This window comes from Dasypus novemcinctus, chromosome X (assembly GCF_030445035.2).
Source record: "Dasypus novemcinctus isolate mDasNov1 chromosome X, mDasNov1.1.hap2, whole genome shotgun sequence".
In the NCBI taxonomy this organism is placed as follows: Eukaryota; Metazoa; Chordata; class Mammalia; order Cingulata; family Dasypodidae; genus Dasypus; species Dasypus novemcinctus.
In genome coordinates this window covers 156967289-156982326 of record NC_080704.1, presented here as the reverse complement: position 1 = coordinate 156982326, position 15038 = coordinate 156967289, and the positions used below count along the sequence as shown (strand labels likewise).

Sequence of the window (15038 nt, the reverse complement as noted above, 5' to 3'; positions counted from 1 at the left end):
ATACATTTTCAGCTATTCAGGGGAAGTCTTCCAATACATCAGGAATGGGAGGCAGGCACCTTTTAAGAATGCTGGAGAAAGCTGTATGGTGAAGCACCTTCACAAAAGGATGCTTCATCTGTTTTGAACTCCTTTGGAAAGATGGGCAGCACTCTAGACAAAGAATGAAACTCATTTTCATATATCAGTTTTCCTTAGAGTGGGGCCAACATCTGAACTCAAGAACTAAAGATCACCTTTGCTAACAACACTCTTCTTTCTCATTCTAGGATGTATATCTTTACATCCTGATAACCTTAGCCTTTGAGAAACAAGTGAATACATGAATGAGGCACAGAGAGTAGGAGAGAGACCTCCTCTTTGAAGCACTACTGCATCCTCACTGAAGAAGTATGTTACTAAATTAGTCATTCATTCAGCCAAAACTTATTCAGTCCTATATTGTGTATAGTGGACATACATTTTCTTTCTTACCAACTCACCCATTCCTAACAGCGCTCTGATTTCCCTTTTCAGAGTTACCTCTCCCCCAGTGTGGGTCATCTTGGTGGGATGGTAAACCCAAGCTCCTATCCTACTACTAGTATAACCTAAGGACTCCTTGAGGGTTTCTTCTGCCCCATCCCTCCCTGTGCTGCTCAGTACAGCACAAAACTTAATTTCAGCCCATTAGAAGCATTCTCTTGGGACTTTGAATCCTAAACTAGTAATATCAGGATGGAAATAATTGCTGTTTATTCTTCCTAGTAGTGGTGCCCCTAAGAGAAGTTTTCCTGCTAGGACACCATCCCTATGGTTCCTACTTTATAGACTTCAGGTCTTTTTCAAGCCCTGTTCTCTAACCTCCCCATAAATTATTTACATTCCCCCAAACTATTTTTTGACAGGTTCCCTTTTCCTGGGTTAACTAGAATTGATTTCTATTGCAGCAACCATAGAACTTTGAAATGTTGTGCTAGGTACTAAGAGTGCAGCAGTAAACAAGACAGACAAGGTTCCTTTCCGCATGGAGCTAACATATTAGTAGAAGACATAGGTTTACTCAGCACTAAGATAAGAAATCCTAGATTAGCAATAGTCAGTCTTTGCTTTAAATACTCGTGTACTTTAGACCATTCATTCTTTCTTGCCTGCCACAATTATTTATGGGGGTAACCTAAGAGATGCCAGGCATTATAAGTAAGAATTTAATCCATTTCACTTCTTTTATCTGGTCAACAGAGTTATAACTTACTCTTTCCTCCTTGATCCTAACTCCTCGTGTCCCCTAAATGTCTGAAGGCCAGGCCTGGAAACATACTGATGAACCACAAGCCTGAGTTTCCATCCCCAACCTTCCATATGCCTGGGTGCAGGGGAGGTGGGCCATCACAGATGATCACTATCTTTGGGACTGCTGGCAAAACAATCAGGGTGAAGGTCCTGGAGCATCCTCTGACTTGCCCCAGAGAGAGTTTAGTACTATCAGTGTTTGCCAGCCTTGCTTGTCTGCAGGGTGTCTATGACACAGCCAAGAGTGAAATCAGGGCCCATGCCCTGAAGTTCCAAGTGCCTGTCTAAATTTGTTGACCAGTATGTGCCTGTGGTATCAAGAAAAGGAGTGCTGCCTTACCTAAGCTGTCCCCACACTACCTGGAATACTTCATTATCAGCCTTGCATCATTTCCTGCCCAGCAAACACTTCTCTTCTACCCTAGCCTTACTTTAATCATTGATGAGTCCAGTGCATAGATCTGGTCTCCCCAGGTGAACAGTAAGCTGCTGGAGCTGGAGGCCTAGATTTTTTTTTTTAATATTTTCTACTCTGTGTTGACTTTTTAAAAAATATATATTTATTTCTCCCCCCCACCCCATTGTCTGTTCTCTGTGTCTATTTGCTGTGTCTTCTTTGTCCGCTTCTGTTGTTGTCAGTGGCACGGGAATCTGTGTTTCTTTTTGTTGCGTCATCTTGTTGTGTCAGGTCTCCGTGTGGGCGGCGCCATTCCTGGGCAGGCTACACTTTCTTTCACACTGGGCGGCTCTCCTTACGGGGTGCACTCCTTGCGCGTGGGTCTCCCCTACGCGGGGGACACATCTGCGTGGCACGGCACTCCTTGCGCGCATCAGCACTGCACATGGGCCAGCTCCACATGGGTCAAGGAGGCCCGGGGTTTGAACCACGGACCTCCCATGTGGTAGACAGAGGCCCTAACCACTGGGCCAAATCCCCTTCCTGGAGGCCTAGATTTGACATGTCTGCTTCTTTCCCTTCACATCAGGGCTCAGTGAATACTTGGAAGTTGCTTATTGATGGAAAGCTGTCCAAAGGTCTTGGGGTCCCTTTCCCATAGTCACTTGGGTCTGTCTTCACACAAGTGTTAGCCATTTCGTGGCCCCAGAAAGAGCAAACCAAACGATACCTGGAAGATGTTTAATCAGTGTTTTCTCTGCAATTTCACACTGTTGTCTAATGTGAGGAAACCCCATTTTTTTACTAATTAACAGGAGTCATGACAGAAATAGTGAACTTTTCTATAAAACAATGTTTCTGTGCTTGACAGTATGTCAGGTCATTACATACTAGCTGTCCATTCATCACTCCAGCAGCAGCAAAACAATCAGGGTCCTATTATTTGTTGAAAAATAAATATAATCATGGACAGTCTCTAGCCAAAATGATCCCCCAAATCAAAGCGTTTGCAGAATGCATATATTTGTAGATTTGCTAATTGCACCCAAGTCTTGTCCTGAAATCTCTTTTTGAATGAAGGTGACTTAAAAATATTGTCAGTTCAAAGACATTTTGTAACCTTCAAGATACTTTGTTCATCATTTATTTCAGTACCTTCACAAGCACTCACTTTCTCTCTCACCTTCCCTTGCCAAAAAAAAAAAAAGGTACATATGAAATCATATGGGGAACAAGGGATGTGGGACAAAATTTCACAGTCAAGGGGACTGACCCTGATGGATATATCCAGGGGTCTAAGGGCCTACCTACAGGTTTTTTTTCCATGTGAAAAATGGAAGGGACACAGGCGATCTACAAGCTTTGTACCAGTGACTGGCACCAGTGCTCCAGTCTGTTTAGCAGCCAGTGTTGAATCTGACTTGGGAGGATCCAGTGTGGGGCCTTTAATGGGACAGACAGTGCATGAGGCCATGTGTGGGTGAGAGGTAAGGGGGTAGGGGTTAGAAAGAGAAAGGAGTTTAGAGGTACTGTGTTTCACTGTGCTAGAAGATTTACAGGCCTTCTCTAATGTAAACCCTACTTCTATGCTATAATGAATATTATTATTATTATATTGCTTCCCAAGGTCACACATCTGGAAAGTGGCAGAACTGAAATTTGAACCCAGCTCTGCTGTCTCCACAACCCACTGCACCATACATGTTCACATGAATAAGGCGAACCTTGATTTATGGTATTAAAACCCAGGTATATTATCTTTCCTTTTCATTGAAAGGGTCTGATTGTCTTTAGTTATGTATTCATTTATTTATTGCTTGAAGTAGTAATATATTCTCTCAGTACAAGATTCCAAAAACAATACAAAAAGGTATAGGATGAAAAGCAAAATTCTCTTGCTCCTTTGTCCCCAGATACCCAGTTCCCTTTCCTGAAGGCAACCACTCAAAACAGTTGCTTGTGTATCCTCCAGAATGTTCATCTCTTTATTTGTCTCTACCTGAGGCCAAATGTGAGCAGCCTGCCAATCCAGGAAGCCTCAGTAGCAGCATTTGGGAGAGCATTATGATGACTTCCCACCATGCTTAGCCACAGAGCTTAAAGTAGGCGAAATTCATCTTCAGTGCTCACTCTGTTGCCTTTGGGGGACCCTTCTTGCCTCCATTCCCCCACTGTTCTGCTTTCCCTCACTTGTCCTTTCCTTCGTAGGAAGAACCATCAGCTTCAGACATTTCCTGTTCCCTTACATTCCTCAGGACCCTGCTTGCTGTTGTTCCCTGAGGGACTGTCTTGGCTGAGAAATTAATCCTCACTAAGGAATTTATGAGTGTCTGTGGATTGATGGGCCATCCTTCTCACAAAACATGTTTACATTTTAATAAGGGGCTTCAGTCAAAGGAGTGACTTGAATAATGTGAATTTCAAGTGCTTTGTCATGAGAGGCCAACAGGGCAGAGCTTAGTTTTTATTTTTCCCAAAAGGTATGGCCTTGTAGCTCTTCCTATTTCCTTCGTGGGCATAGGTCAGTTGGGTGTCCTGCCACATTGGCCATGTGAAATTTCTTGATTCCAAGCACAGTAAGGACTTAGTCTTGATTTTTTTCTTTTAGGATGTGAACACTCCCAGTTTTGGAAAAGCAAAATCTCTAATGCTGTAGATATTTCTCCCCTAATATACCATAATGTTACCAAAATTTTATCTTAAAAAGGAAAAAAAAAGCCCTCTAACAACAAATAGGAGAATTATCCTGAGTTTAATATTCACTAAATGCTGTCTCATTATGCCCCTTCCAAAATAATACTTAAAATAGGAAATTGGAATAGGCTACTTCACAAATTTTTAATTTCCCCCAAACTGGGAGGATGGGTGTCTCTGTCAAGATTTATTGAAGAAACCTTTGTTGGTGAATGGAATTCATTTTGATTTCCACAGGTAATATACTTCTCACACAGTTAGGCACCACGTCACAACCCAAGGGAGAAAAGTAGTAGGGATCTTCATCAAAGTCATCTGCATCAAAGAAAAGAAAGACATCAGGGGCTCGGCACCTAGTAGGAGCATAAGAAATGTTTATCAAATTAGGAATGAATAATGAAATGAGAAAGGAAGTGAAGGTTGCGGTACCTTCCTTGGATAGTTAAATACAAATTCGGGGTGAATTAATTCAACCTGACAGCAGTGTTGCGGCCATAACCGATGTATAGGTTCATCCCGCAACGTGAATGACAGGTAGAAGAACATAAAGACCTGAACCCAGGAGAAGATGTTCATGTACAAACCTTCAAAGCCTCCAGGAAGAGACAACAAGAAATGAGAACTCACACATACACCCATCTGTGTCCCCTGTGAATCTGATGTTCCTGCTCTGAAGGTTTGCTGCTTCTCAAGCCTGAGAGTACCTAGTGGCACAGGGGGCACTGTTTTTCACTCTGGGCTAATGTAATTGAGCTCTGACTGCAATAAGTTTGATGGCAGTCAGCAGATGGCATTTTTATAACCTGCAGACCAAGAGGCTGGGCTAACTTACTGGCTACTTTCACTGGCTGAGTTACTGTCCCAACTGATGAGCCCCTCAATGCAGGCATGAGGCCCTTTGGCTCTCCAGATCTATTGTCTGGTACAACATCAACCTCCTGGACATGGCATTTGCTCTACATAGAGCACTATGTACACCTTTGGGGCAGATATTTGCTAGTGAAACAATATACACTGGAGGCAGCAGGGGAGTCAATACTAACTAAGCTTTTTGCAAAAATGATATTTCCTAAACACCCACAGCCATCTACTACTTAGGAGCTTCCACCACTCATACCCTGGCTCCCCAGTACCTCTAGCAGAACATATCTTCAAGTTAGATGGCCAGAGTGTGATGGACTCTTGTGACCAGGGGGTGTTTCCATGTGTACCACTAACGTTCTAATACAGAGTTGCAGACTGGGACTCCATGTACCAGTCCATCAGCCTAAGCTGGAAAACAATGTTGCCTCACACAGTCCTGAAGCTTGTAGGCACTTTGGAGATCATCCTGCCTAGCCCCTTCACATTGTAGGTACAGAGACTGTAGCTCTGAGCCGGGAAGTGATATGCCCAAGGTCATAGAGTTAGTGACAGAGCTGGACTTGTGCCAAAGCCTTCTGGCTCTAAGTTTGGTGCTTTGTTTGCCCGCCACACTGCTTCCAGATTGGCTGCAGCTCTTGGAACATAGAACTGTTGCTTTGAGCCAACATAGTGAAAAATAAAGTGGATGAAGCAGACTGACCACCAACACTGAGAAGGTGGGAGAATGACTACAGCCAGGAGCTATTTTGGTCTTTAAGAGGGGCAACCAAAAGCCACAGCACCATCAGACAACTGGAGGCCCACAACACAGAGTCATCACAATATCAACTCAAAGTTCTTGCTCACTGTGCCTCTCTCTACTTTGGACCTTTAGACCACCCTTTTCCTTATCCTTTCCCTCCCAACACTTTTTTAAAAAATTTATTCCACCCCCCCAACTGTTTTGCACTCGCTGTCTGCTCTCTCTGTCCATTCGCTGTGTGTTCTTCTATGTCTGCTTGTCTTCTCTTTAGGTGACACTGGGAACCAATCCTGGAACCTTCCAGAGTGGGAGAGAGACGTTCAATTGCTTGTGCCACCTCGGCTCCCCGGTCTGCTGCATCTCTTATTTTCTCTCCTCTTCACCTCTTTTTGTTGCATCATCTTACTGCACCAGCTCTCCACACAGGCCAGCACTCCTGCATGGGCCAGCGCTCCATGCAGGCCAGCTCTCCACTCAGGCCAGCTTGCCTTCACTAGGAGGCCCCAGGAATTGAGCCCTGGACCTCCCATATGGTAGATGAGAGCCCAATCGCTTGAGCCACATCAGCTTCCCCCCTCCCAACACTTTAGTCCCACCTCAAAATCTCTCTCTGTACCTAGAAATATAGCTTCCTATGAAAGAAGGTGAGCATGTAAGAATGATGTGTAACTCAGAGAGCATTCTGGAGAGCCAGGAGACTTGAGTTCTGGCCCCAGTTCTCCTATTGATGGGCTGAGTGACTGTCCATAGTAGTTGGCCTTTTCCCATCTAAGGTTGCTCATCTGTAAAATGAGTGGATTGGACAAGATAAGGTCCAAGTTCCTTTGCGTTTTAACAATCTGAGGCAAATATTTTTAATTACTCATGAATACTTTTTAGCCTCCAGTCTCTTCTCTTCTCCATTGGTATGAATACTCCATTGAATTTATACACACTAATTTCACTAGGTGCTTCCATACCCACCTCAGCGAAGAATGAGCCCAAGTATATGCATGCATATAGACCTTTAGTTCTGAGGGGGAAAGTATTATCCCAAACCAAGTACATGGTCCCACATTAATACAATATCTCTGAAATATAAGTGTAGGTAACAGCCTTTTTTCTCACCATTTGGGAAGCTTATATCTGAAGAAGTGCCTTGTGCAGAACCTAAAGATTTGAAAGTGGAACTAGTTGCAGTTGACGTGAGGGACGGTGTCAACAACTTGTGTTCAAAGGTTTTATTCAGTCTCTCTTGTTTATACCCAACATTTAGTCCACACCTGCTGCCACCATCTGGAATGACACCAAAAAAAGGTTTAAAACTCACTAAACTGTACACTTAAAATGAACCCTCTTTAAATATATAAAGCTAATGCATTAGTGTTCATTCTGGGTACCTTGAAGAGTCAGCTTTTCTATGAAGCTGTGAGAAGTAACTTTGCACTATAATGTGTGGTACAGAAAGAGCCAACTCCCCAAGGATGCCCACTTTCCCTAGAGCATGCCACAAGGGTCTTCAAATTACTGGCATGCCCAGTGTAAAGGAGGGGGCTCTCCATGTTCCTTATAGAACCTTAGATTTCAGGCACTGACTTCCCTAGAGGAAGTAAACTGGGTTTTGTATAGGGACTGAGAGAAGCTGTCTGAATTGGATGGAAGAGCCTTTTGGTACAAAGAAAATCACTTTGCTGGAACTGGACATATTCTCCAGGCAAGCACCAGTTTTAAGAGGCAACCTCAGAGTCCACTATAATTCACACTCTGCAAAGTGCATCAGTCACCCCAGCAGCCTACAGGGCCAGGAATGCTGATAAGTTCTCTCCACCTCTACCACCACTCCTCACTTCCCACATCCACTCAACCCACTGTTGACTGTGGGTGAGAGAGACCTGGGACCCAGTGCCTGGCACACAGTGGGCACTCAGTCAATGTTATTTTAATTGAACTGAGACTGAAGTGACAGTCAGGACAGGCAATCCAAGGAATCTGGGACAAAAGAGATGCTTCCGTAGGTTAAAATATGGCCCAAGTCACATTCTTCACTTGCCTTCATTCATCTCAGCACAAAACTATAAATCATTTTCATGATGTAGAAACAGCTCCATTTAATGTTGCTGCAGTATGAACTAAAGTTAGGAGACAAGTTAATTTGCTCGGTTTTGTAAAAAAAAAAAAAAAAGTAAAATTCAAAACATTACCTAAACTGGCATCTTACCAGAAGAGTTATCTGGTTGAAACCGCCTCCAACAGAGGTGTACCTGCCACTGCTCCCGCACACTCTCCTTCATCACACAGTGAAACACAAAAATGAGGAATCCTAAGCCAGGAGAAAAAGGTCAGTCTTTTTCAGCTTCTTTCACCAGCTCTCAACAATGTCTAGACTCAAGTGTGCTCTTGCCACCATAGATAACTACTTTCAAGGAACCGCCCAGGACCATTACTAATTTTCTGACATCATAAGAAACCTCCCTCCCAAAGGCAGTGATGGCAAGAAGGTCTGTATCAAGACTTCACATCAACCACAGTTTTCTCTCTGGGTTGCTGTCTATCATAAAGCATAAGAGATGAGGTCTGCTATGGTCCATGACTCCACATCCCAACATTCATATCCTAGTGTAGTCACCTCCCACACTCTACCAATAGAATATGGCAGAAATGATGGCATGTCACTTCCAAGATTAGGTTATAAAAGGCATTGCAGATTTCATCTTGGTCTCTGGCTCTGTTTCTCTCTTTCTTTTGGGTCATTCATTCTGGGGGAAGCCAAGCATTATGTCTTAAGGATACTCTGACAGTCCTGTGAAGAGGCCCACCTGATGGGGAACTGAGGTGTCCACTCCACAGGCATGAGTTGCACCACCTTGGGAAGCAGATCCTCTGGCCCCAGGCAAACCTTCAGATGACTGCAGCCCTGATCAAGAGTTTGACTGCAACTTCATGAGAGACTCTGAACCAGAATCACCCAGCCAATTTGCTCCTGAATTTCTGACCCTAAGGAACTATATGAGCTAATAAATGTTGCTTTAACATTTTGAGAGTGATTTGTTAGGCAGCAGTAACTAATATGCCTACCCTTTGGCACAATTTAACTTTGTGGAAACCATGTAGTTGGTGTCCTAAAGTTCCGCTGCCAGCCCTGATTTTGTCCTATAAGCAGGAGGGAGGTGCTGAAGGTATCTATCAGCAATACTGGACATTTCTCAGTCCCACCCTCTAAAATATCTTTTTGGAGGATAAAGGTAGGATTCAGGATGACCCTGATTGCAAATGCCCTGGAGGGCCAATTGAATTTCCTAAAGTTGGGGGCAGAAGTAACTCCTGTCAATATCCTGACTTAAACTTAAGGTCCATGCCCATAGTTATTTTATCCACAAAGCCTTTCCAGATGCCTCAAATTGGAATTCATCTTCCCTGTTTCTGAACTCCCATATACCTTATTTCTTATAACATTTGCCATGTTCTTCATGTATAGTCCATCTCTCCACTTAGCTGTCAAGTCGTTTGAGGGCTGAGGTATACTTTCTTTCATCTTCATATCACTTTTCCCTTTGCCTCCAGTACTGTATGCCAGTTCAGTAAATGTTGACTGAAGACACTTGATGCATAATCTCCCACAGCCTTCTGCAACTTTAGCAATGCCCTCACAGCACTCAAAATATTTATTTTGGCTCAAGTGTCATTTGGAAACCTTTGTTCTCTGTACAGAGTTTAGCTTGACTCTACCCTGGCCAGTTATGCTAACGGTTAATAATTAGTGATGGATCAGAGGGGTCTTAACTCATTGCAAGCTGAGCACAAGTCAATAGTAAATGCTCCCAAAGCTAATTTTAGGTAGGGCATTTGTGGCAGTGAGGAATCTTGACTGAGACAGGAGTAGAGTCTCCTGCCATTCTGCTCTAGTTTGACCATACCTCCACCAGCACTGAGTTCAGCTGGGGAAGTGGCATTTCCAGAGCAGGATGACCAACTGAAGTATTCCAGAAAAGGAAAGCAATGATGGCGATGGATGTGAGGAAAGGCTGGAGGAACTGGGCTGTTTTATCTGGATGAGAGAAACCTTGGAGTGGGGAATATAGAGTGAGGGGAGATGGTAGCTATAGTTACAGATCTGAAAGAAGAAATTAGGCTTGTTCTGTGTGGTTTCCAGGTTAGAACTAGGAGCAATGGCAGGAAGCTACAGAGCAACCATGTACAAACCCCAGTTAGTGTTTCCTAAGCAATGGCTATAGAATAGGCATTGTGCTATTAGTTTCATTTTTACAGATTACAGATAAGAAGTCTAGTAAACTTGACCCAGTTCACACAGCTAACATTAAGCTGGCAGCAGAAGGATTGAATGTAGGTCAGCCTGATTGCAGGGCCCAAGGTCCTAACCACCGCACTGTACAATTTCAGGTAAGGACAAGTATAAAATCAGAGCGAATTAGAAGTATAATGCTCTCCTTTATGGGATGGTGAGTTGTCTGTCCCCGAAAAGTTTCAGGCAGAGGCAAATGACTTCCCAGCATGGATGGGCAGTTTGATGGAAGGTCCTCTCAACTCCCTGGGCATCAGCCCTGAGGTTTTCTGATTCAAGATGGGAGGCAGCAAGTCTGGAGGCTTTAATGGAATGATACGTCTCCCTAACTCCCCCAAGGGATTCATCTCCATTTGTAACCAGACAACTGGGGTGACAAATTCAGCTGAATTCACTCTTTTTCTGAGCAGCAGCCACCTGGAAGGCAATGTAGCAACCCAATGAGCACAAACTTCAGTCTCAGAGCAAGCAAAACTCCTCCAGCTTCAGCACAAGCAAGGGGCAATGGTGACATCAAGCACCTATTACTGGTCTGATTTCCTGCATGGAGTTTAGTTAGTTCTTCAACTTAAAGGTTATTCTGTGAATTCCAATGAGCTGCCTGCCGGTTCTCCCTCTCTGCCTGACAGTACTTCTTTCTCTTTCCAGTAATGGATTGATCTGCTTACTCACTAGAACATAGGCATGAGGGAAGATGTCAGGTTTTTGTCACCTGCATTTTTATTTGTGCATCTCTCCTTCACAAATGGCTTATTGTAAGCATTCTTTTTCCCCCTGGACCTGACCACAGGGCAAAGCTCTCTAGCCAGAACTGGGAACTTGCCCTCTGTCTTTTAAATGGCTAATTTGTTGACTTGTTTCTTTGTATTCTTGTTCTGAGGTCATTTGGTGTGTGCGTGTGTTTGTGTCTAAAATTCAGGGCTCCGAAAACACCCTCTCCACAAGATGACAAATCCTATCTTGTAGGCAGGGCTACGATCACTTGGTGCTTGATTGACATAGAACATATTTGACAGACAGTTTGACTCTGGCAATGTTGGATCTACAGGACTATGGTTTTAGTTCTCAACAGAGCTCCAGTTGAATTCTTCTTGCTTCTACCCATGTAGGCTACCTATTTTACACTATTATCCCCTTCCACTGTAGGAAAGGAGCACATTTGCTGTTTTGAAAAGACCCCTTTCCTTCTTGTTTAAGCCCTAAACTGCTTTGTTTTATTGTTCTGTTGTCAGCTTTCTCTTTTGCTCTTCTTTTCACAGGATGAACATCTTTCTCCTCAGAACTACTGAGTAAAAGAGAAGACTGGACCCATTGTTGAGGAAGAAAAATCTGCACAGTCTCTTGGTTCTTGATCCATTTCTGTAGAACATTCTACACCAAGGTTAGTTCTTGAGGTTGGACCATCATGCTACTGAGACCACGGCATCTCAGTGTAAGCTAGGTAGTTAATTCTGTTGAGAAGAAAAGTGTCGAACCATTACGCGAGCCTCAGTCAGCAATCTTGGGTACAACCGCTTGGTGCTGGTAGCTTCAAAGAGAACCAACTGAGAGTGGTGTGAAGAGCTCCTAAAAATTCCATCCCTATTGCCAGAGGGACAATAAAAATGGCACCAGGGAGAAGAACAACTCATTTTGTGTCTTTATACAATCTAGTCAAGTTGGCAGAATCTGGTTGGGACTGAAAGTTTCAGTTGGTCCACTTGATTGGTCTAAAATAAGATGGTTTCTTGATTCATAAAACATGATGGCAAAAACTATGCCTCATACTAGATTGTGCACCGCCCCCTGCCCAGCACTTCACAAGTGGCTGGCGTATAATAAATGCATATCAATCCACATTTCCTAAGGTTCCTCAGAGTTAACAAATGCAACAACAAAGTGTTCTGCCTTTTTTCAAATACTTGATTAGAAAAAAATTAAAAAAAATTTTTTTTTCCCGAGCAGAATTTCTCAGAGCTTTTACTCTGCACAGGTATATTCTGCCATTCCAAAAAATCAGGGAATATAGCTTGCAACATTTCCCAAACTTATTTGACCATAGAAAATCTTTATTGCTACAGTATACCTTGGGACCACCAGCGGACTGCACTTTGGTTAAAGGGTTTGTTGAATGAATACATTGTGAAGAGCAGTAAGGGCAACCCTGACTCCATGGACTGCCCAAGCTGACTAACAGCTTGCCCCATAGCCCAAAAAGACTGGCCCAAACTTGGGGATAAGAGGATGAGGTGGAATTTAGAGCCTTTCTAAATCATTCTGCATGCCCTTTCCCCCAATATTCCCCGCCCACTGCAACGAATCCCTCATCTATTTGCTCGTTGTCTGTTTGTTTCTTCTTTAGCAGGCACTGGGAACCAAACCTGGGACCTCCCATGTGGGAAGTGGGCACTCTACTGCTTGAGCCACATTCGCTCTCTGCTCATTTGTTTTTGCTCATTGTCTGTCATTGTTTTTGCTTGTTGTTTTTTTCTTGTTGTCTGCTCATTGTTTTTGCTCAATATCTGCTTGTTGTTTGTTTGTCTTCTTTGGGAGGCACCAGGAACTGAACCTGGGCCCTCCCATGTTGGAGGCAGGTGCTCAACTGCTTGAGCCATGTTGGCCTCCCCCAATATTTTTAAATAAGCAAAATCAGCTAAAAATGAATATCAACAATTACTCAGAAGTATATTAGCCAGACTCCAGAAGCTTTTACATCTCATGCCATCTTTGGTGTACCATTTACTCACTTCATTGATCATTTATTTCTTAATTAGGAAGAAAATTAAAGAGCTATAGAGTCCTTGGGAAGCTCAGGATAATCTTATTCAATCAGTTGTGGTGACTTTCTCAAGGTCGGTTAGTAGCAAAGCCAAGACTAGACCCACTGAGGTTTGCTCTTCACCTTCATTCCTCCATCACTCTTTAATTTCCTAGCCTGGCTCTTTCTACAATATTAAGATATCTGATGCAGTCAGAGTCTGTGGGGTCAAAACTTTAATGATTTTCCTTCCAGTAATTACTCTGTTCAGCTGGGTTGTGCCAACACAAGCGTTAATCTGTACATTTAAAAGCACAATGTTTTGATGCAATGAATGCTGTAAGAAGTGGTGCCAATCAAGGTTTCCAATAGACACTGCCAACTAGCTGGAGTTGTGTTAGCTATCTAGGTTTCTCCCTATATCCCTGGGTAAGAGAGAGTAAGCTATGAATTAATTTAATGAAGCCCCAACATCTAACTAATGTATCCAATGGCTGCCTGTCAACTCATTGGGCCTCTTGAAGTATTTTTCCCTCCTTTGAGTCTCCAATATGTGAGATTATTTTCAAAAGCAAAAAGAAAGTTTTGGGTAGTGGTCTAGCTAGCCATGGGAAAGGTAAAGAAGTAGCAGTTACCTTGCAAGGTATTAAAAATGGCAAAAAGATACAAGAACAGGATTCTCACGGGTCCCCAGGCAAAAAAGGCAAACCCCCAGGTGAGGCCAAGTAAGAATGTCAGGCTTGTTGTGCCTTTGAGGTCATGCAGAATCATTTTTCGACGAGTCTTCTGACTTTGGAATTTCATGGAATTGAGTTGAGCAAGAACAGTGCAGAACATGGAGAGATTCATGAGAAATATGAGGCAAAAATAAGCTGCAACTGAGATGTAAAAGATAGAATCGTCTTTAATCCAACAACTGTAAGAGACAAAGAAGAGAAGTACATTGTGAGGTAGAGAAACATAAATGCACATTTTTCAGTGACCCTGCAAAGATCATCTAGTCAGTTTTATTTCACCTGAGGACACCCAGACCCAAAAAGATGTGTTCGCTTGAGTTCACTCACCCCCGCTGGGGTCATAGCTGAGACTAGAGCCCCATCGGCCTGAGCCCTAGTCCAGGGTTCTTTCCCTTGTCAAGTCAGAAATCCTTAAGGATATTTCTGCCCTACCTATGTAGAAAGTTCTCAGTTCAGTTCCCTAGGAGACTATTCTCTTCCTTAGCAACAGAAAAACAAATTATATATTTTCCCCCAAAGTGGCACCCCCCCACCTCACCTTACACCTGAGCTTTTATTTGCAGAATAAATTCTGCTTTGCATAATAAATATCACAGTAAAAGGACATGAGCAATGAATGGCTTTTGCGAATGCTATATCAAACATTGATGAGATTATCAGAGTTAATGAAAATGCAACCAAAAGAGGGCAGCTCTAGTTGTATTGCTTTAAATATGATATATACTTAAAACCTCCCAGCACAGCTACAGATTTGAACTGCAAAGGGCAACACTGGTCAATGGATTGATTAATAGCTCTATCATCATCTATTAAAGAAGAAATATGCAGTGGTTCATATGAACAGATATTTCATTTAATAGCATTTTCAATAACTGGAGGTGCTACCTCTGATCTTTTAATAGAGGCAAACATGACTAGTTTAACTATGTATCAACTTAGCTGAGATCTCTTTTCTGGAACCAAGAAATCCCTTTGGGCCATGTTGTTCCTGTTGGTGTGGGGGCTTTCCTGTATGTGTGAGTTTGCATGGGAGCATGATGATTTGAAACTGTATGGACCCCAGAAAAGTATGTTCTTAACATTAATCCATTTGTGTGGTTGTGGACTCATTGTAAGTAGGATCTTAAGTTAATATGCGCTCCACATCATTCAGGGTGGGTCCTAATCCTCTTACTGGAGTCCTTTATAAGAGAATGAAATTCAGACAAAGGAAAAAAGATAAAGCCATGGAAGCAGGAAGCTGGAAGCAATGACAGGTGGAAGAGAAGGGAGTGACCAGCAGATGTTGCCATGTGCCTTGTCATGTGACAGAGGAG

General features: G+C 43.1%; 1 protein-coding gene across 1 annotated transcript in view; it reads right to left on the bottom strand.

Annotated features, from left to right (window-relative positions):
• Positions 1 to 4408: 4408 nt before the first annotated feature.
• The window catches only part of ADGRG4 (adhesion G protein-coupled receptor G4), a 169842-nt gene continuing 159212 nt past the window's right edge, over positions 4409 to 15038 (bottom strand). Inside the window, exons 20-23 of the mRNA XM_058291365.2 lie at positions 13621 to 13901; positions 8167 to 8268; positions 7077 to 7244; positions 4409 to 4678 (exon numbers count right to left, since the gene is read on the bottom strand). Coding sequence (XP_058147348.1) covers positions 4551 to 4678; positions 7077 to 7244; positions 8167 to 8268; positions 13621 to 13901 — 679 coding nt within the window. The 3' untranslated portion in view covers positions 4409 to 4550. The remainder of the gene's footprint in view (positions 4679 to 7076; positions 7245 to 8166; positions 8269 to 13620; positions 13902 to 15038) is intronic.